Genomic DNA, 22,982 nt, shown 5'->3' with positions numbered 1-22,982 from the left:
TTTCTTTTTTTTTTTTAAATCAGTTAGCATGTATTATCTCTACAAAGAGAAATGATATCTTAAAACTGGGTTTATAATTTTACTATCATTTTAAAATTTCTAGACTGGTTCTAACTTTTTCCTCTTACTTGACTTGTGGGTTTTGTGATTGTTTTCTGATTTCAGAACGATGTATTTTGGGCATGTCACTGTGTTCTGTTTCTTTGTTTACTATCAGGGAGTTTTTCTTTTTTTTTTTCCCCCTCTAATTTAACTTTAATGTGGAAGCTCAAAACTTTGTTGCTCAGTAGTATTCAGTTGGGGGACCTACAACTGAAGATGAACTGGGAGAAGTTTTTTACTCCAGAAAAATAACAAAAATGATTATGGGATGAGGAAGTAAGAACTACGCTGAAACAGTCTAGAGGGTGAGATCATCTCATCGAAGGACAGTGAACAATGTCTTGTTTCCTTAATCCATTTACATTCTCTTGTTTCCTTAGTCTATTTACATGTTCATTGACAGCAGTTGGCATCTGCACCCCTCAGCTTTTGCTCCTTTCTGTCCTCCTTGCATCTTCCCTTTTCTTGTCTTGCTCCCCTTATTGTAAAAAAAAGAAAGAAAACAATGTTTCCACATCACATATGACTCCATGTCTCATACGTGCCACCTCACACATGGGCCAGTGTTCGGCAGTGAGCTCCTCTGTGATTTCGCCCATGTGTTAGAGGGAAACCTGGGAAGCATTTGGGAAGTAAGTGGAGTCAGGAGCTTTCCCAGCCCTGTTGAGTCAAGAGTCACAGGGAGGTTGTGTAATACTCGAAAAAGTAGCAGCCTACCGTTTCACAGAGACGTTTAGTAGGGGGTGAATTACCCTAAGTCATTTCATTATTGTTCTTAAGAGCATCATTTGGGGAGAAACAAAGTGAAACTGCAGTTAACTAACTGCTAGCATCTGTTTAATTGTTTCAAATCTACAAAATGTGGTGATTTGTGAAAATTCTCTTCCATGTTATACTGTTTATAAATCTCTGCAGCTGTAATCATAATTTATTAATTAATTCCCTCATCTATTTGTTTTCACTAAACGTTTATTAAATGCTCATTAATTCACCAAGCGCTGACCTAGTTAGTGGGTTACAAAGATACCATAATTAATGTGACTTTTGTTGAACTATTTTACCGAAATATGAAATAAATCTAGTTAAATAAAGTAGTTTTTGAGGCTCCTGTAATATATGTTGGGCCTTAGGCTTAGTGGCTTGTTGGTACTGAGAATCAGATAGGTGTATCCGGCAGAGCTCAACCAGAGAAACAGACCAGTAAGAGACACACATAAAAAGATATATTGTGAAGAGTTGGCTCACATGATGTGGTGTCTGGCTAAGCAAGTTCAAAATCCAGAGGACAGGCTGTCAGGAAGGCAGCCCGGACCTCTTGGACATAGGCCATAGCTGCTGTCCCAGGCAAAATTTCTTCTTCTTCAAGGAAACTTCATCTGTGTTCTTAAGAACACTCAACTGACTGAGGCCCACACAGATTATCCAGGGTAATCTCCTATCTACACTCAACTGATTATGGACTTTAATCACACACCAAACATTTTCACAGTGACACCCAGACTGATGTTTGATTAACTGGGGACTGTAACCTAGCCAAGTGGACATTTAAAACATTTCACCATTGGCCAACTTGGCATTCATACACATCTCTTTAAGCCATACTTAATCTCCAAGTAGAGGCAATAACAAAGTCATATGTCTGCCTAACATGATACGGCTATCCTCAGCACAACCAAAAATGTGATCACCCTTTACTCAGAAGAGAATGCACAGCATTTGGGTGCTATTCACTTGTCTTCAATAGCTCACAACTTAAACACTGCGACATAAAGTTAATTGTTATTAATATACTTTATGTCAGATGATAAAAGGGTAAGAGAGGAAAGAAAACAAAAATATTTGATATACACACTCACTCACAAACATATTTACAACAAGATAAGGAAGAAGTATTCACACCTATTGCAGCTCTTCTGCAGCTGGGCAGACACTGAGGCTGGTATGTCTAACTACCTTTATCCATCACCTGTTGCATATTCCTCTTGCCTTTACCACGCACCTCTGTTGGCCATGGTTCTCTGCCTGGTGAGGAGACCCAGACCTTCATTCCTGAAGGCTGTGGGTCATCACTAGCCCTGCCTGCACTGGGGTTGTAGGTTTCCACTGACTTTAACGATCAGACACAGTCGTACTGGGAGAGGCCCTGAGTGAGGGAATCTCCTGTGTCTGAGAGGTACTCCTTCTTATCTCCTGTGTGTAGTAGTAACTCAGTTGGCCCTTGGTAATCAGGATTAGTCATCCCAGGGAGTGCAGTCATCTCCTTTTTTTTTTTTTTTTTTTGCCTATTCATTCAAAGGCGTGATTAGCCCCTAAGTGGCCAAATGGCAGCCTCAGTTTGCAGTTCAATAGAACTGTTGTTGTACCTCTTGGTGGAAGCGTTCTTTCCTTGGGAGCCAAGACCTCTAGTAGCCGGAGCCTAGAGTTAAAGTTGTGACGGAAAGCAGAGATTCTGCTGTCGGATCACAAGTAGGGGGAGCAACTCCCATTTCCACTCATCGACTCCTGGCCCCATGAATCCTGGCTACGGGAGAAACAGCACCAGACGTTGGACACTGATTTAGAGCACACGCAGCCTCCTGGAGAACCTTGCCCCAGCCCTGCAAGGTTTTTCTATGTCAGTGGCACCATAACTGGGTCTGTAAGCCGGCTTCAGTTTGGGAATTGATGGAGGGGCCATGACTCTCTGCTTTGGTGATTCACATTAGACTTCCGTTCACTCAACCTAGAAGGCTTCTGTTTATACAGATCAACTTAGAATTTAGTAGACTGCCAAGTGTGTATTTTCAGGGGACACTCTGATCAACTAGTCAACACCACAGGTCTCTGCGAGGCAGACTATTTGCCCACCTTGTGCCTGGGGATTAAGTGCAGCTGTGTGGCCCCAGGCATCCTGGGACCCCATTATACCGACTGCACTTAGGGATTTCGTTTTGAGTAGAAGTTCTCACTGTAATTTCTGTCCTACAGAGAAGAGTGACCATAAACCACTTCAAGAGTGCTGAGGCTCCCCCCTCAAATTTACTTCTCACAGTTGTGATGAAAGGCACGTCCTCCAGATGCTCCCGTGGTGGGTGTGCAGGTCTCACGTGATACCTCTGCTCCAAGTCCTCTTCCACCTGCTCTCTCTTTACAGATCTTTACAAATCCTGTATCATTGTTTACTTCACTTGTGTCAAGGGCAGAAGAGCCAAGAGAGGTCACTGGACTTTTCACAGCAAAACTTTGGGGGTAATATTATTAATCCCTAACTAGTTAAAAAACAAATTGTGGAATGACTTGACCTTCCTTTAATAAAGTGACACAGTTGAATATTTTATCCTGTTACAATTCCAACAAGGGAAGAAGAAATGGCAGATACCTTGCTTATTTTTCTCTTTTCTTAATTATATGCTTCTTTTTATTTTTTCACTTATATAATTTTCTTCTATAGAAACAATTTTCTGGACAGCAAACCATTTAAGAATTTTGCTTATGTTCATGATTGTCACTGATCTTGGCTAATCTGATCTCTTACTTTTAAAGATAGCTGGGTTGTGTTTATAATTTTGAGGTAGAAGCTTATTATGTCTTTCTCGCATGCCCATAAGTAGGATATCAAGTGATTTCTTAGATTAAACTGAATGCGCTTTATAGAAAAAAAGTTAAATTGATACAAACAAAAAGCTATCAATTAATAGCTTTTCACTGTAAAATTGGACCAAGTTTATTTATTTTTATTTCTAACTATATATGCTCAGTTATATACTAAAAAGTTGCCACTTAATTTTAAACAATTTCTTTGAACTTTCTCACTAAATTTGTTTTTAAAATCAGAAATTGTGTTCTAACCTCTAAATATATGCATTTGGAGAACTCTCTTTTGCTGAGACTGGAGTGGGTACCGCTTTATCTTCCCGGCGGGGCTAAACAAATAAAGACTACCTGCTTCTGCTCTATTTGCTTTCCAGGCTCCCCCGACAGTGCATCTGAGACATATTATAATGTTTTCCTGCTTAAATAAACAAAATGGTACTTACAATAAGTGGAATTTCATCACCTTCTCATATTATTAAAATGTACTCACTTTAACGGAGGAAAATTCCTGAGGGCTCAAATACTTACATATTATAAACATAGATGTAGTAAATTACTACATAGGGCCTATACTAAAGATTCCCACTCCAAGAAGGATATCAGGAATTTAAAATTTAAATAAAAGTGTTAACCTTTGAGATGAATTACTAAGAAAAGTTATGGATTCTCTCTTATATAGAATTGAATAACCATAAATTATTTTTTATCTGTTTGAGATATCTGAAGATGGTGAAATTAACTATATAACTTTTCTCTCTCATAAAAAACATATTTCACAGATTTTAAAATATTCACAAATGGTAGAAAAATGGGAAATACAGGGCAGAAAAAGTAAAACAATAAGATCTATGTCAATCCTTATAACCAGAAATGAAACATTTGATATATTTTTCTTCAATCTTTTCTTTTTTTTAAAAATTGAAGTACAGTCAGTTACAATGTGTCAATTTCTGGCATATAGCACAATGTCCCAGTCATGCATACATGTACAAATATTTGTTTTCATCTTCTTTTTCATTATAGGTTATTACAAGATATTGAATATAGTTCCTTGTACTATACAGAAAAAATTTTGTTGTTTTTTTTTTTTTTAGTTTTTAATTCTTTCTTTAAATCATATGTGCGTGTTACATGTCTCCTATGCTTGCATACACCCATTTACATACATGGTATGTTAATATATAAGTATATGTTTTGCATGACTTAAATTATACTGTGTATATTCTTCTCATTTTGCATTATTTATTTATTACATTTAGAAAATGTGACTATAATGCCCACAGAGGATTTCTTTTTATGGATGTATCTTAATTTCTTACAGCATTTCTTTATTATTAGCATTTATGTCTATTTTTATTCCTGCCTTAAATATATCCACTGTGCCAAATTTTATCAAAATGACTTCCTGTCTTCTTAAATACCTTTAACACCTTTGTGTGCATCACAAATGTGATTTAGTTTTGCCTGATTTTGAACTTGATGTAAGTGTAATAATATTGTTTATATTATTTTGTTCAGGGCTTCTTCCACTAACTTTTCCATTCATCTATGTAGTTGCATGTAGTTCTACTGCGTCCTTTGTCTTTGCTGAAATGTATTCTATTATATGAAGATGTCATATTGAATTTATGTTACTTTCAGCTTGTGACTAGTACAAATAGTTCTGCCGTTCACGTCCTCCAGCGTATCTCAGAGTGCACGTGTATACCTTTCTCTTGGGTATGCAACTAGTGTGCAACTATCAGGTCATAGGGTAGTCATATCTTCAACTTTAGCTGATAATGTCAAATTCTTCATCAAACTGGTGATACCAATTGCTCTCCTATCAGCAGTCGGAGTTCCAGTTGTTTTATATTCTAGCCAATATTTGGTATTGTTGGTCATTTTCAATTTCTTCTCTTCTGTGACTACATAGTGAACATTATACTAGTTTTAATTTGCATTTCCTTGATTACTTACAAGACTTTATGGTTAGTTGGATTTTCTCTCTGTGTATACATATATTTATATATAAAATATATATATGTTTATATATACATATATACTTCCATAGTCTCTTTCCCATTTAAAATTTATTTTTGTTGATAAATTTGTTTTATTTTTGTTGAATTCTAGGAGTTCTTTTTATTTTCTGGATACAAGTCCTTTGTCAGTTACACGCATTGCAAACTTTCATTGATGGAGAATATTTTAGTTGCTGTGTAATTCCAGGTAGGATTTATTTTATTTCATCACTTTGAGGCTGTCCTCCGACTTCACTGCTTCTTTTGAGAACTCAATTGTCTATCTAATTTTTGTTTGTTTTGAGTTTTTTTGAAAGTAATGTGTCTTTTTTCTCCCTTGTTGCCCTTTGTAGCTGCTTTTTGGATTTAATGTAATGTGTTCAAGTATGCTTCTCTTTTTATTTATCTAGCTCTGTAATTGATGAGGTCCTTAAATCTGTGGGGTGAGGTCTTTCTTGGCTTTGGAAAATTCTTATCCCTTATCCCTTCAAACTTGTTTGTGTGGTGGTTTCTCTCCTATCTTTCTGGGACTTCAACCACCTGGATGTTGACTCCTCTCTGTATACTTCATGTCTCATGTTTCTTAATCTACATTTTTCATCTTCTTACCCCTAGAATTTCATTCTGAATAATTTCTTCTGACCTATATATCTCTTAAGCTGCATTTAATATTCCATTCATTGGTTTCTTAATTTCAGCTTTTCTTTGTAGAATTACTACTTTTTTTTTCTATCTGCAAAGTCACTTTTTAGTTTCCAGTTCTCTGCAAAGCTTCCAAGTCTCGGCTGAAGTGTTTATTCTTGAATAGTACACAGACATCCTAATCCAAGATAAAGAACGCCATGTTCATTTTGTCTTATCTTCTCATGAGCCTGGTTACTTTTATGTTAAAACACTGAATTTCAAAATGTACTGATTTGATAACTAAGATAATGTTATCTTCCTCCCGAGAGGATTTTTATTTCCTTATTCCAGGTGCAGGGGGCAATGGCGATCTGGGAACATCATAATCTGATTTTAGGAATTACACAGTTCAGATGAGGTCCACGAGAGGTTTGGCTACTTCTGAGTCACCATTACTGGTCGGTGCAGCCCTTTGGGTTCCCAACTCAACAGCTGGGGAGTCCCAAGCCCCCATCTTTAGCTGCCTGATCCTTCCGCTCTCATTCTTTCAACTGCCCCCAGTCCTGTGAAAGGCTTCTCAGTTAAGCTTCTCAGTAACTTCTTCCGCTTATCAGCACATGGCCCCAGGGAAACATGGCCCTGAATGCTCAGATCACTTTTCTAAAATTAATCTCTTGAATATTATCTCAGTGGTTCTTCATTACTTTTTTTTTTCATATTTTAAAATAAGCTTTATTTAGATTTTTTTTTTATATTTTATGTTTGCATCCATGCCTTCGAGAAACCTTTCCCCCAGGAAAGGTTATTTTCATCTAATGTTACCCATAACTCATTCGCTATTTGACATAGTTCTCTTAAATAAATCATCCTCAGTAACTCTTAGAATTATCTCCTAATTTACAAAAAACTGAAATGAAAAGGAACTACTAAATCATTACCAGGAGGGGTTGCAATCTTATTTTCTCGTAGGTAAAGGGCAAACAAAAATCAACCAAAAGAAAAAAAAGTCATGGGGGAGAAACGTATTTCCTAAAATATCTCTCTGTTGAGAAGGAGGCCAGCTCTGGCGATTTCCCTCAGCCAGCAGAGGCCAGAAAGTTCCTTATTAGGTATCCCGCCTACTCCTTCCTGACCTCCCCACCCCCGATCAGGTCCGAAGGAAAGGGAGCAGCCAACTGGGGCTGCTGTTTGTTTTAGAGACTTTGGACAAATCCTACCCCTTCTGATAAGACACGCTCCAGCATTTAAAAATCTTGTTTCTTGGTAAGAGCTGAAAATGTTACTGTTAGCAGAAAGCGCAACTACTGTTGTTTAGAGGGTGTGTGAACTGAGCTGTTAGTTGTTAAGGTGGAGCAGTGGGGGAGTCACAGGTCAAGAAAAAAGGGAAGGCTAGTTTTAGGCCTCGGGAGCCCTGGCGGAGCAGCCCACGTGTTCTCCATCACCCGGGGCTGCAGTGCACTCGTTCCTTTGCTGGTGAAGTCTCACTGGGGCCAGCGTTGCTCCCCAAATAGGCAGATGTTCCTGCCAGCCCTTCTCTCCTGGGGGGAGCTGGCTCAGGCTGCTGTGACACGTTGGAGGACAGGGCCTGAGGAATCCTGATAGATTCTGTGACGTGTGGCTGGAGGAACCCACCAGAATAGGGAAGGCAGAGGTGCTGGACACTGTGTCCCCAGCAGCCCTCCCCTTGCGACGTGGGCCTCCCCTGGGACACCTGCCTGGCCAACGTGCAGAATCAACCAAGGATGAGAGACAGCTTCAGGGAGTCCACATGCCACTCCGGGGCCCTCATGGAACCAACTCAGGCCGAGGGTCCCTGTGGTCGTACCCTGACGTCATGCAGTCGGCTGTCTCGCCCTATACCCAGCTTCTCTCGAAAGACAGATCCAAGAGGAAGTGACCTTGACAGTAGGCACTCTGCTCACTGAGGTCGGTGCTCTGTATTTCAGATAAATAAATATGTCTAGAAAGGCCTGGAGAGAGCTATAGCTGGGAAGAAAGGCAGAGCGCACTTCCATGCAGGGGCGGGAGAAGGGGGCAGAGAGGAGAAAGAACGGAAAAAAAGCAAGCTTCGAAATCCAATGGTCCCTGGGTCCTGGCCACCCTAAACTCTACCTTGCACAGTTTGGCAGCAGCATGATCAAAGACTAGCGAAGTCTGCAGAGACACCCGCCTCCCACCCGCCCCGTGGAAAAATATACATTCCAATATTTATGTAATAATTTAGTTAGAATAAGTCTTCTGCATTTGTGCAAATAAATTAAACGGAACAATTTTCTTTTCCCCGTAAATAAAGAAACAGCAACGCAATTTAGAAACTGGCCGGCCGTTAAAAAAGAGCCCATTTGGCCCCTGACAAACCCAGCCAAGATAGGGCCCCTTGGCCAGGCTCGCGAGTCTTTGTGAAGAGTGGACCTTTACCCTGATGACGATGGCGTTTAGTGGTTAAAGTGACTTGGGCGCACCCCGAGAACAGGGTCTGGTCCCACACGTTCACACTGAGAGTGGAGTGGGAGGGGGAACATCAAAAACAGACCACATCCTCGGGGAGACGGGCTCCAGAAGTAGCAGTTCGGACGAGGGACATTTACAAGCACGGAGTGCACAATACTTTTGTTATTTACAAATACACAGCAGTCCTTCAAGTTTTCAAGTTTCATAAAAAGGAGTTGGAGGGGAAGGGACAAAAGAAACAACCCAAAGAACCAAACAAAAAGGGAAAAAAAACATGGAAAGAAACAAAAACAAAACCCAGATTAACAACACAACTATATCGCTCCAAAGACAACAGAGAGTTGACAGGGTCACACACGTTTGTAGTATGTACAGCAATTACAGAGGTGGCGACGCGGGGGCGGGGGCGGGGCCCACGTGGGCGGGGCGCGGCCACACCCGCGCCCACGTGCGCAAGAGCTTGCGCGCACGCGCACACGCACTGCCACGCACGCCCAGACGCGCACCCCACGCTCGCACGCACGTCCACACGCACAGACACGCCCGCCGGGCAGCAGGCGAAGGGAGGCGGGTATCACCAGTCTGCGTCCTCCTCTATGTAATAATCAGGGGCGGTACCATCAAAGAGGCTGGGTCGAGGGACTTCCGCTGCTTCCCTCTGGCGAAGACTCGCGAGATGGAGCTGAATCCCATCTTCTCTTTCTTCTTTTTCCGTTTTTGGTCTTCAGGATCCTCTAGTGACTGTACAAGGGGGTTGTGCAGGTTCTTCTGAACCGGGCCGGGACTGTCGCCGTTGCAGAGGGAGTGCGTCCGGTGTCGAGGGGAGTTGATGTCGCTTGGCGTGGACGACCGGTCGCCTTCAGCCGCAGAGGCGTCGGAGATGACGGAGGGCTGCCGGGAGTGGCAGGGGCTCACCCTGACCGCTTGCCGGTCTGCGGGGTGGGGGTAGGGGGGTGCGAGTGGTAGAGAGTCTGCTGGCTCTGCCGGATGGCCGCGGTCAGCGGGAGGTCCACCTGCACCACCCACTCCTGGTTGCCGTTCAGCACTGTCTCGCCAGGCATGGCGAGTGAATGCCGCTTGGGGACGTCCTTGGTCAGCGTGGCTAAGGACTGCTTGGCCATGGCCAGCTCGGCCTCCAGCTCCTTCATCCGGTTGTCCTTGAGGTCCAGCTGGGAGCGCAGCGCCGTGGCGTGGTCCGTGGCCTCCTTGGCTTGGCGCCGCAGCTCCCACTTCTCGCGCTCCAGCAGGTCCTTCTCCTTGGCCAGGGCTTTGACAGCGTCCTCGCTTTCCTTGCGGTGCTGCTCGTAGTTGCGGATGAAGTCCCGGAGCTGCTCCTCGGGGCTCTCCAGCGTGGCGTACAGCTGCTGCATCTGGCTCACCAGGTCCGTCTTCTCACCCTTCAGGCGCTTGTGGTCTGCTTTCATGGCCTGCAATGCTTCTTTGGCTCTGGCTAGCTCCTGCTCCTTCTGGGCCAGCTGGACCCTGAGCTCGGTGGCCGAGAGGACCTCGGAGGACTTGCCACCCTGCGACTCCTCCAGGTCCTTCATCAACATCTCCTTCATCTGCCGGAGAAGGTGAACTTCCTCCTGGAGCCGTGACACTTCCTCCCGCAGGAGCGCCGGCTGCTTGCAGTCGCCATCCGCTCGAACTGAGGGTGCCCCGGCGCGGGGCCGATCGCCGGGCGCCGCCGCGTCCGCACCTGGCTCGCAGGCTGCGGGCCCCGGGTGGCGTGCCGGCCCGGCCCCCGCCCCGCAGGAAGGCGCCGGCTCGCCCTGTGCGGCGAGCTGGCGGACGCGCTCCCAGGTGCCAGAGTCTGCCGCCCGCATGCCGCGTGCCCGGGGGGCGCTGCCCGTGGCGGCGCGGGGGGCTCCCACTGCGGGCGCTGGGCTCACAACCCCCGCAGCCACCGCCGCATCTGGGCGCAGCCGAGCACCGCCCCCGCCGTCCGCGGCCGCCGCACGCGAGGAATTCCTTCATTACTTTTTAAAGTTCTCCATGACTTCAAGCACATTTCTTTTTACAGTTTTTTCCAGCGTTTCTTATTGTCCTTGATGGAAAGATTGTTTCAAATTACCTAGTCTCTCATTAAAGGAAGAAGAAATTTTCTGATTTTCTTTAATTAACCTATGCCATTTTTATTTGTTGAAAATTTGATCCCTCTTTATTAGTCTCTAGTAATTTCTCTATCCATGTAAATATATACACACTTACAGATGATATATAGATATTAATCACTTATTTCTTTGTTGTACGTTAGGCTGGCAGTTTGGTAGAGTGGTCAAGCACAAACATTTCTGCAGCCAATTGCCCAAGTTCAAATCTCAGCTCTAACACTTCCTAGGTGACATCGAGCATTTTACTTAACGGCTTTGCGTCTCCATTTTCTTATCTGTAAAATGAGGGAACTGACATGATAGTACGTCGCCAGAGGGCTGCTCACAGGGTCAAATGAGCAATATACGTAAAAGCACTTGGAAAAAATACCCGGCCCATAATAAGCTCTCCAGAGTATTAAGTGTTTTTATTTCTGTCTTTTTTAGATTATGAAATAAAATGTATTATTTATTGAATGTGAACTAAATACAAGGTGCTTTTAACAGACTGCTTTCTAATCATGCAAAGTAGACACAGTTATTTCATTTTTCTTAGGGTTTAGTGTGATCTAGTAATCTCCCCAAATACAGAGCTATTAAGCAAATTAAATGACAGAGCCGAGGATCAAACCCAGTACAGTCTTCTTTTAAAATAAAAATTTTAAAGTTTACAAAAACTTAGAAGAAACCCTGATTGCTTTGTAGCCATGGGGATAAGTAGCGACCAGAATGTATTTTAAACCTGTTCAATTAATCAGTGACAACTCAATTCAGTGAACATGCTTTTGCAAGTCAGCCAATCAGTGTCAATCTCTTGCTTCTGTAATTTAGCTAAGTAGAGACAGACTTAGTCCACAAAACACGCCACTGAGGGCTCATCCGTCAACAGCAGTCACACATGAGTAACCACACTTCTGACAATGCCAACCCACTTCTGAAAGCCCACCGGTCCCCAAATTCCATGCTTCTCCAAAAACCCAAATAAGATTAGCACTCTGCTCTGCTCTGAGAGAATGTGCCCGGCCAACACTGCTCTCCCTTACTACAGCAAGCAATAAATTCAAATTTGTTTATTTTAGCAGTTCAATGGTGGTCTCATTATTCTTTGACAGTTCTGAAAGTGCCACTGGCATAATTTTGAAGACCCCTGCATGGCAGGATCCCAGGCAGCCCGTAGGTATACGCACTGGGGCCTTTGGGCCCAAACTCCACTCCTCCTTCAGGTCTCCTGCCAGGGATGTGAGTCCAGCAGTGATCTGAGCTCCGACTGGTGTCACCGAGCTCTCGTTGCTGAGATCATTCTGCTCTCCTGGGATTCGTAGCCAAGTGAGTCTTTGCATAAGTCTGTTAGACTCAGGTCTTTGCATAAGGTAATGAGGCGTTGTTTTTTCTTTATTCAGGAATTAGGTCTTCGATTTGGAAGTGCATCATTTGGTAATTATGCCTATTATCTTTGTACAAGGTAATGAGACTTTTTGTGCTGGAGGTATACCATTTGATAAACGTATTTTCCATTAACCTGCATATTCTCCTGAGACTTGCTTTGTTTTTGCTTTTGTTTCTAAACACAAGGTTTTTTTTGTCTGTGTGGTTTTGTTTTGTCCCAGAGTTTCTGTTGAACGTGTGTAGAAGAGAGTGGCTTGAGGTATTTGTCTGATAAGTCTCCAGTCCAATCCAAGTTTAGAGTTCTACTAAATGAGCAACAAATTTGTGGAGAAGAGAGTGGCCAGGCTTTGTAGGTCCCTACAAAACTTTCCTGTGTGTTCTCCTTGTGTTGTCAGTTTGTCATCAGTCACACAGCTCTTCCTCACCTCTGCCTGGTCTGCGAGCTGAGCTACCATCCGGAAGCACATGTTGTTTTGTTGACCAGCTGTCATGGCTGCTTTTTCTAGTCCGTCATGGATCTGTTTATGTCCGATTCTCAAACTTCTCCTAGAAAAACTTCTGCTGCCTACATAAAGTTGCCCTGTAATCCTAACTGTCACACTTACTTTGGGAAATAGCAAAAATATATTTTAATTTTAAAAAATTGACCTAAAATAACAATTTCAAAATAGCACTTGACATTTAAAATGTCAAAATCGGTAAATTAATATGTTTCAGAGGAGCTCTTAACACTAAATAGTCAATAGTCAGCTTTTAAAATAGACACCAAACCTTCTCAACACAATTCTGACTCCAAGACAGTCCTTCTCAATGACCTTGAACCTTCTGGAACTCAACCTCCTTACATCTCTTCTTTTACTGAGCTTCACGTAATCTTCCATCTGAGTTCTTTTCTTCAGGATTTTCTAAGGAAAGAACCCTCCCATTATAAACTTACTTGACACAATCCAGATCTACAGAAGCTGAATTAAAACTCTCTGTAGAGCCAAGTTAATGGCCAGAATTAAAGGGTTTCCTAAACCTCAAAAGGACAGGCAAGATTTCCTATAGAATTCAGGACTTTGCTAGACACTTACTATCCTAAACTAAAGATCTATAAACCAACTAGTCAGTTAATTATTAAGCCCTCAGTTGGCAAAATATTTAAGAGAAGCAGGCTAGGTAAGAGAAGATTTAAAGAATATCATTGTGTAAAATTTTTAAAATAAAAATGAAAAATTTCTAAGCCTTTCTTTCATTAAAAGTTTAAGATTCAAAAATTTTAATGTAAATAAATATAAAAAGTAGATTTAGAAAACTTTCAAACTGTATTCTGGGGTAGCCTCAAGTACTGAAATAAAGGAGCTTTGTCTTCTATTTTTGTAAATGGCCTCAAATCTGAACTAAGGACTTTAAAAATAAAAAAAATAAATTAAAAAGTAGCATTGCCAACTTAGAATATATCCAATAATGGCTAGCCATTTCTAGATCATCTTACAAATAAACAAGGCATAAATCAATACATCTAATAACTCTCTGAATAAAACAACCAAATTCTGTCTTCTAAGATTTTGGAACCTATAGAGCAGGATACCTGTGGATGTTAGCGTGGAAGGGTGATTGTAGGAACCAGCGTCTGATACTGGCTAATGCATAAAAGAACAACTATCTAAAATGTATCCACTGATGCCACTCCATGGAGTACAAATGGATGGATTCCCATCTTGCTCTTTAACTTCTAAGGGGTATTGTATTTATTTACACAATAACACAGTTTTCTTTTTTTAATGGGTGTCACAATATATGCCACTAATTCCGTGACTGTAGAACATCAGATACTTCAAAGTAAAATGTTAAAGTTGTCTGAAAACAGAAAAGCAAATTGATTTGTAATAAGCAAAATATTTTTTAAGAGAAAAATGTTATCTTAAAGTAAAAAAGGCGATGAAAGACAAATTTGAGGGTGTCTAATACGTTGTAGAAGGCTGACAGGAAAATAAACTTTAATTTACCTTAGTTTGGCAGAATCATTCAAGTAGTGAAAATCTCTAACGATTCTATGACCTAGTCTGAGATGGATATTTGAAATCACTATCAAAGGAATACTTATTTATTCTTTGAGATAAAACACTTACATATTGAAAGGGTAGCATCTGCTTCTAGACAAAATGTTCTGAAGCTTTTATACATGTAAGACTGTAGACTATGAAAATGAATACACTTTCACTAAATATGACTCAAGAAATTACCAAAGAAATAGTTACGGTCTCAGAATCCCTGCCGGTAAAAGACCACAGACAAAGGCAGATTAATCGGAGTAGAGGTTTTACTGATCCAAGTTGATTCCTCCTGGATTATTGATTCCTCCTTTCTTTCTGTACAAACGTGAACAAGTTAAGCCAATAACTTAATAGTATGACACACATCGAAGAATCCTCAATTACGAAGCCTGTCTCTTAATTCAGCAGCCAGTGCTCAGACCTCTTGCCTCAGAACAATTATGATATCAACTAAATCAGTGGAAAGCACCTTCAGAACCTATTCTAGGCTTGAAAATCTAATGTAGTCATGTGTAGGAAATTCTTATTGCTACTGGAAACCATTCAACATTTTATACTAGTTGATTAACTAATTATGAATTATTATTAACTTTCCCTATATTACTATCCACTGATCTAACAATCTAGCAACCCCATAACCCTTATTCAGTAGAGAACAATCCTTCATTATATTTCTTTAATTCAAGTGTCCACGCCCAGCATAGAATTTTTGGACACTCCAATATCAAATGCTGACCTAATAATGTTTGTCGATGGGTCTTATATTTATAATAGAATAAGGATAATACGGAGCTTGATTTTTAAGTAATAGTCCAGCTTCTCTTGTAGAGTTGAATGCCTTACGAGGAGCCAAGTTGTTTAAATGTCTGACCTGTCCAGCCTTTTGTATGTAATATGATGTAACTAAAATAGAGCAGTAAATATAAAACTAGAAGCTGGTGAGTTTTAAAATAATCTCCTTACTTTAAATGCTGCAGAAAAATAGTTTTAAAAAATTTCCTTAGGCACTTTTTAATAATGAACAATGAATTTATTAATGAATAAGGAATAGATGCCAAGACGCTACCTGAAATCATTGCTGTCAAAAAGTGGATTCTCAGAAGAGTTCTAAAACTAAATCATGATGGTAGTTGCACAACTCAACGCATGTATCTAAAGCCATTGAATTGTATACTTAAAATGGATACGTTTTATGTGAACTATACCTTAATAAAGCTGTTTTTAAAAATTAAAGACAGAAAAAAAAGGAACTATAGAAAGCAGTGTGCTATACTCTAGATCTTTTCAAATATTTAAAAATACAATTTAGATACTTTGGGAATAATATAAAAATAATTCTAAAATACTATATAAGTACTTCAACAACCATCATGCTAAGCAAACTGTTTTAAGTGAGGTCCCTATACGAGGGCTTCATTTAAGACAAAGACAGAAATAGTAAGTCCCTGGAGAAGTTTAATAATTAGTCCATGATAAATACACAGAAAATGTCCTACCAAATTATGAAAACAGACTCTAGAAATGACTAGGTTGTATGATTTATAGAGTAAGCACTGGCAAAACCTGAAAAACCACCCAGAAGCACTGAATAAAATCTCACATGTCCATTTGAAAAAAATCTTCCATGAAACAAAACATCACATCAGGACAAATTTGCTATGAGATTAACCACTGTTCAGGACCCTTCTGTAGGCTAGCAGAGGACAGAGGCAGCTCATGCTGCAGCTGTAGTAAATTAATCTGGAAAAGCCGTAGTGGTAGAACGTGGACTGCTTCTATGCCTAAAGCACCGTTTGGATACTTCTGAGTAGATCTTAGCTGCCTCCCTCGATGAATTCTAAATATGTACTAATAACAGTAAACTTGTTTTTTTCCTGAATGAATCCAAGCATTTTTCTGCTGAAAATCATGACATTCACAATGGCTAAAATGCTACTGGCTTCTGTGTTTCCTGCTTAGACATTGCAACTTATTGGTCCAGTTAGATGGGGCACACTGAAAGTCATCTATGTAATTTCATTTTGCAAGGATTTGCTCTTAACCCAGAAATCCGTCTCCACCACTTCCAATCCTCTGGGAAGATGAAAGGAATTTAACATATATGGAACGTTACAACCGTGAGAGCCTAAACAGAAGTTCTCCAGAGTCTCCAGGAGGAGGTGGTCCTCAGAAGCGGCCGGCGGATGCAAGAACAAACTGAGGGTCACATGGAGCAGAGAGCGTCTGCCCAAAACCATCGGAACAAGATTCTTCTCTATAGACACTCTCACTTATTATCATTTCCCTCATCCTTTACTAGTTTAAAGTTATGACACTTCTGACTTAGTCTACAACGTTCCCCTTACTGATAAACAATAACTTGCCTACGTTCACGCTGTAAGTAAAATGTCTTCTCATTGATATGGCCATTAGCTAGGCCAGGAGCAAGCAACTACTTCCTGTAAAGGGGAGACGCACATGCTCTCTGTCATATATTCTTCTTTGTTTTGTTTTGTTTTGTTTTTGAAACACACTTTAAAAAAATGTAAAGACCACTCTTAGCTTGTGGTCTGGATTTGGCCTGCAGGCCACAGTTTGTCAATCCTTGAGTTAAGTTATTGCAGAAATGTGACTACACCCTCACTGGACTAAAATCTCTCTACAGCGAGTCCAAAGGGATCGGACTCCCCCCACCCCAACCTTTTTTGAGAAAAGACTTTTGGTGATAGTGACTCCATCCTTAGGAGGAGTCATTTGAGGTTGTCATCAAAAATTTGTTCCCTCATATTGGCTGGCATAGTCATTAGGACAGCTTAAAGATATAACGGACCAGTTTAAATTCCTTAACTGAAGTAGTTATGGATAATAAAACATCCATGGATTTTCTTTCAGTCAACTAGGGAGGGATCTGTGCTACTGCTGCCTGAATTAACACACACAGGAGAAAAAACAGTCCATAGCTAAGCTCAGGAAAAGACGATCTGGCTATTTCGCGTAGACCCAGGACATTGCTGAAATTTATCTTTGCCCCTCTTTCTAAAATATACAGCTTCTAATTCACCTCATTATTGTTCAGTGTAGTTGCACAGGGTCTTAAAGGCTTCTTGGGAGTCATTGTGCCGACAGACGATTCTACAAATGATTCAGGCAAAAGCAGAATAAAATCACACTGATCATCTCTCAAACTAAAAACCCGACGTCTATAAACAAAGGCTTATCTTCAAGAAGAATTCTTCACGTGTGGTGAAGATCCGGCCAATCACTGATAATCTCTCGTGCAGTTTTATCTGAAGACCAAAAGGGAAGAAAAATAAAACAGTCCCTGCAAATCTAGGGAGAAAAAACTGATTGTTCTGTAACCATGGCAACAAGTAGTCCCCCAAACCAGTTTTAAAGCTGTTCACTCAATCAACACCAACTTACATCAGTGAATAGACTTTGGCAAGCCAGCCTATAAATATATTTAAATATATATGTTTAAGACATTCCAACTTACTGATCCAGTAACCCTTAGCTACTTGCTTCCAAATCTGATTTCTTTTTTGAGAAAGTAAGAGTTGCCTAAATTTCTTTTCACAGAAATAAAAACTTTCCTCAGAGGTTATGAGACAATCTGGCTTTTCTGCCCACAACGTCCAACCCCTTTGCAAGCTTTTAAAATTTTATCTGGGATTATAGTTCCATCACATTATTATACAATTTAATACATTTTACTTTAAAAAGAGACTTTGACACTTGCTTTCTATTGTGTTATTTATTCACAATAGCCATTTATATTTTATGGTACATATTTCATCTGTTCCAGGGATCACTTCTAACGTAATCTGAATTTGTCATTCTTCTTTTTTCAATTGAGGTACCATCAGTTACAATGTATCAATTTCTGCTGTACAGCACAATGTCCCAGTCACAAATATATGTACATATATTCGTTTTCATAGAAGTTTATTAGAACAGATCTTTTGGCACACTGGTATATTTCTTCGGTTCATCTGAGGGGGTTCATCTTCAAGGCCTTCCTTATCTGGGCATGTCCCTGCTGTTTTTGCATGTGGGACAGCTTGACTTGATAGCTAATTCTTTGACCAAAAATCTGCTCCTGTTTGTGCTGAGAAGAAGACTGAGAAGAGCCGTATTTTGGTTCCTTTGGAAGTTGCCACATGCTGCTCCCAGGATTCCTTTTTGTTCAGGGAAAGGGAAGAGGGGGTGTGCTGGGCGGAGGGAGGAGCCTACGGAGGACGGGGCTTTCCTGGGGACTGTGGCAGGGGACTCAGTTAACTTGAGAGAGACCTGGGGGCCAGCCGTGGCAAAGGGTGAGGGGACCTGCAGAGGGGACTGGTCCTGGGGAATCTGGGAGATCTTCTGGCTGAGATGAGAGCCAAGAAGCCAGACAGAACCAAGGGTCCCAGGAAGCCAGGAGAAATCTCACCACGCCTTTTTTGGCTCCTGACTTCAGCCACCTTACCTGCAGTGTAATAACAACCAAGCAAAGGCTATCACTCCAGAATCTGAAGGACTGACAGGAAACAAGGTGGGTCCCAAAGCCCTTCTCAGTCGTGGGAAGAAGGGAAGCCCCTGTGAGGTGGCAGGTGGAGGGGTGGGCTGGGGAGGAATCTGAAAAGAATTTGTTCCAAACTAACTGAATTAAAACTGAAAAAGACTGTTCGACTTAGTGAATCAGATTCGGGTTTTCACCAGATTGGACTAAATTTACTACACAGTGAATTGTGAGAAAGGAAAGATAATTTTAAAGAAATAAATGAGCTCTATTTTCTTTGTAAAAACGACATCAAAAGACAAGTTTCACTGTATTCTGAGTGTGCTTTTTTCATTCACTTTTCCTGGGGCTCAGATCACTCTTCAGCTTGTGAAGTCTTCAAATGAAACATGACGGCTGACTACCTAAGATGATCATCTCTGTGCCTTCGCAGGCAGCCTTCCTCTTGGTTTGCCGTCCTTAAAAGCAATTCTCTTCTCTCAAAGGTTCCTTCTGGCTTCACCGTTGTCTTCCATATTCCGGTTGAGTATCCCACATTTGTCTTCTACCACTGATTTGATTTTCTGCAGTGTTGTCTGTGCTTTCTTGCTTCCAAAGTATATTTTAATTCTGCTATTGTTTTTGAACATTTTTAATGAAAATTTCCAAAATATTAAAAAAAAAATACAACACGGTCATGCATACTGGCTCATGGACCAGTGACATAGCTAGGGCGGTGAGCCCTTCGCATCTCTCATCTGGAGGAAAACTGCTTGCGCTGGAGGAGAGCGGTCAGCGGAGTCTCTAGCAGCAGCAGCATGGCTGGGATTTGCCCAGCACCCGTGCCAAGATCCTCCTGCGCCAGGGCAGCCTCCAGCCAGTGAGCAAGCATAGCGGGGTGCCAGGGCCTGGCCCCTTCTGCCCAGGGTGGGGACTCTCCAACGGAAGCCATCAGGTCTGCACCCGGATCCCTGGCCCATTCTCCCACAGGGGTCAGGTGTGTGTCACAGACCGCAGGCTTTCCCTGACTAATCCTGCCTCTTCCCCCTTTATCTTTCACAAGAATTACCCCCCAGAAACATCTGTCCTTCAGCTCTGCCTGCGCATCTGCATTTGCACCACCTGCCACTCCTCTGCAACAATGCGGTTTCACTGCATTCGCGCCCTGCGTCCATTCCCTCATTTTCATTTCCTGGCTGGAGTATTTTAAAACAAATCCCAGGCATCCTGCCATTTCACCTCTTTGTACTTTGTTGCGCGTCTCTTAGAAATACGGAAAATTTATTAAATGTTCATAATGCACACGTAACAATGGGAACAATTATTTCTTAGTGTCATCCACTTAACACATAATCAACTCATTCATGTTAGATTCTAAAACATTTTATGAATCAAAGCCTAATATTGTATTTTTATGTCTCTTAAGTCTTTTCCTGCTATTTTAACTTAAAATCTGCATTCATAGTTCAGCCAGCTCACTTAAAATCTCTTTTTCATGACTCTTTTTTCTATTTAGGTTTCTTGTTTTTTTCTACAGGGTCCACATTCTCCTGTGATATTTGGAGGGCATCAATCAGATTTCTTCTAACATTTTCATCTTTTTTTTTTTTTTAAAGAAAATAAGAGTTGGAAATATGATCCTCTTAACCTTCAGAGCAATGATTCTTTTGTCTTATCTGTCTGCAAAGTGGGTAATTCTTTGCTGTTTACACATATTGAAAAGGAAGACCTATATTTCTTGCGTTTCCAACAGACAGGGTAGAGCCGTCTAAATTCCTTTACTACAGACTTGTGCTAGATTAATTCCCCTCTCATATATTAACCTGAAGTTTCAAGCTGGTGGAATTTACATTGGCTAGTTGTCATTCTTCTAATGCAAGTCTCCTGGATTGAAGATCTATCTTCTGATTCAGTTATAGGATTTTCTGATCCACCTAGATAGTTAGACACAGTTTCCAGTTCTTTGAACAATCTGGAGTCAAGTCACAATGGTTCCCCCCAACTCCTTCGAAGTGAACTGTTCTGCTTGATTCAGAGGCGAGAGTACATGATGGTCTGTAGTCCAGAACTGTGTTGATAAAGTCATCTGAACGTTGCAATTAGTGCACATCCACCTGCACTTCATATGTCATCTCTGAGAGCTAGTGTCTGATGCAGTTGCCAGTTTTCGTCTTTCTTGATATCTTCATGGCAATTTTAATGGGAAGTTGAGCAGAAATGTTTCAGGCATGATTCCATTGTAACTTGGATGTCTATAAACGCCATCATTACCCTTTATCTGCAGGATTCTGCCACAGTATAGAAAAGTATTATGATAAATGTAGTGCACAACGTAGAAGGAAAAGCTATATACGTTCGTATTTAGGAGGAAAAAAGTAATACAAAGAAAAGAAAGACTATGCTAGACGTAAGAGCTGTTGCCTTCTGCATGAGAAAGGGGGGAAAGAAAAACGTAAATTTGCAACCAGAGGGGACAGTATCAGACCCGTTTGTGACACAGGCTAAGAATTCATCAAATATTTTGCTTTGAAAAGTGTGCATGGTTGTAAACTGATTAATTCCCACTGAAACTATGTACCTAATTTAGGTAGTGGTTATATATCTCTAATTAGCTGGTGATTATGAAACACCTTGTTTATGACAGTGTTTGTCGATGGACAAGAATTTCTCTAAAAGTGAGTTTTATGCTAAGCACATGATGCAATTAAGCTTGTTTTCTTAAAAGAAGAAACATTTAATGGAAATAATTGCATAAACCCACATATACAACTTTCCAGGGGAATACTTGTATCTAGAATATATTACTATTTATAGCTTTTTATTTTACTCACATTTCAAAATGTTAAATAAAACAAGACTTCAGGAAGACACATATTTAACTGTCACTTTCTTCTCTTTTTAGGATGATTTTTTTTCCCTTATTTTCAGAACTGATAAATGTCACCCTAGAGTTCCCGAAATGTTTCTTGTAAACAGCTTCTCTTTCCATCTCTGCCATTTCTGGCAATGGCACTAAAGCCTTTAACTAGTTCCTTTATACTTTTATTAAACTCCTGATTTTTTCTTTTGAGAATTGCTGTGGTAATGATTCTTCTGTCTCTTCTCACACAATTTAAAATGTCTATTTGTTTCTCCACTTTGTTTATCAGAATTAAGTCCCCATACCTTCCCCTTTCTGACTAATCAGCAGAGTTAAAATGTGAAATAAAATGACCTTCTTCTTATTGCTTACTTATTGTTCCTCACTAAATTAAAAAGGTAGTACTTTTGGAACGATCCTGCTGGATCAGTTGCAGTTTTTACCTCTTTTTTCACATCGATACTCAACACTGATTGATACATTCAGTTACAGAATTTTAGAGCTGCAAAATATCTTTTATTTTAAAAGGGATGGAGAATTATGATTATGGACGTTTCAGACATCAAATGAAAATGCAGATAGGTGCTTATACGCTTGCGTACACAGTGACACCTGCCTAAGGAGGTCCGTATAGATTTAACACACGATTATACCTGAGCTACTTATGCTCATTTGATATCCTGACTCAGCCAATCATCTAACCTAATGGCTGGAACACAGGCTCTAAAAAAAAGTTAGAGTGGAAAGCTCTAAGTCATTGACTCAAATTAAAACAAATGCACATTTTCTAGAACCCCATAACTGCAAACCCTTAAAGATACTGCAGGATAGTTGCCTTGAAGTGATGCAGTGATTGTTAAAATTATACACACATAAAATTCTTTAATATTCATTACTATGATTTTAAGTTTTCCTGATTTTGTTTGGTCATTTGAGATTGTAAAACATTATAGTGTCCTTTTGGGGGGAGGGGCTTAGTTTGTTTTTTAAATAAACTTTTTATTTTGAGGTAAGTTTACATTCACATGCAGTTGTAGGAAATAATACAGAGAGATCGTGTATATCTTTTCACCAGTTTTCCCCAAGCAGACACTTGCAAAACTATAGTACAAGATTACAACCAGGATACTGACAACAACACAGGCAAGATACAGCACATTTCCATCACCACAGGCTCTCTAATGCTGCCCCCCTTTAGCCACATCCATTTGCCTTTCACCCTCTGATTAACCGGGTCTCCTTAACTGGGTCCCCGTCAATCTATTGTTGATATTTATAGTTTTGTCATTTAAAGAATTTATATAAATGGAATCATACAGTTTGTAAGTGAGATGGCTTTTTTCATTTAGCATAATGTTCTGGAGACTCATCCGTGTTCTTGTGTTGTATGGCTGT

General features: G+C 40.7%; 1 protein-coding gene across 1 annotated transcript; it reads right to left on the bottom strand.

Moving 5' to 3' along the window:
• Positions 1–7,006: 7,006 nt before the first annotated feature.
• Positions 7,007–10,824, bottom strand: LOC105082351 (kazrin). The gene is given in 3 exon segments (XM_045508058.2): positions 7,007–9,383; positions 9,386–9,701; positions 9,704–10,824. Coding segments are annotated over 3 exon segments (1,248 nt in total). The 5' UTR covers positions 10,580–10,824; the 3' UTR covers positions 7,007–9,327.
• Positions 10,825–22,982: the final 12,158 nt, after the last annotated feature.

The sequence above is a fragment of the Camelus bactrianus genome, chromosome 29 (genome assembly GCF_048773025.1).
Source record: "Camelus bactrianus isolate YW-2024 breed Bactrian camel chromosome 29, ASM4877302v1, whole genome shotgun sequence".
In the NCBI taxonomy this organism is placed as follows: Eukaryota; Metazoa; Chordata; class Mammalia; order Artiodactyla; family Camelidae; genus Camelus; species Camelus bactrianus.
The sequence above is the reverse complement of the archived record's forward strand: the minus strand, read 5'-3'. Positions and strand labels throughout refer to the sequence as shown.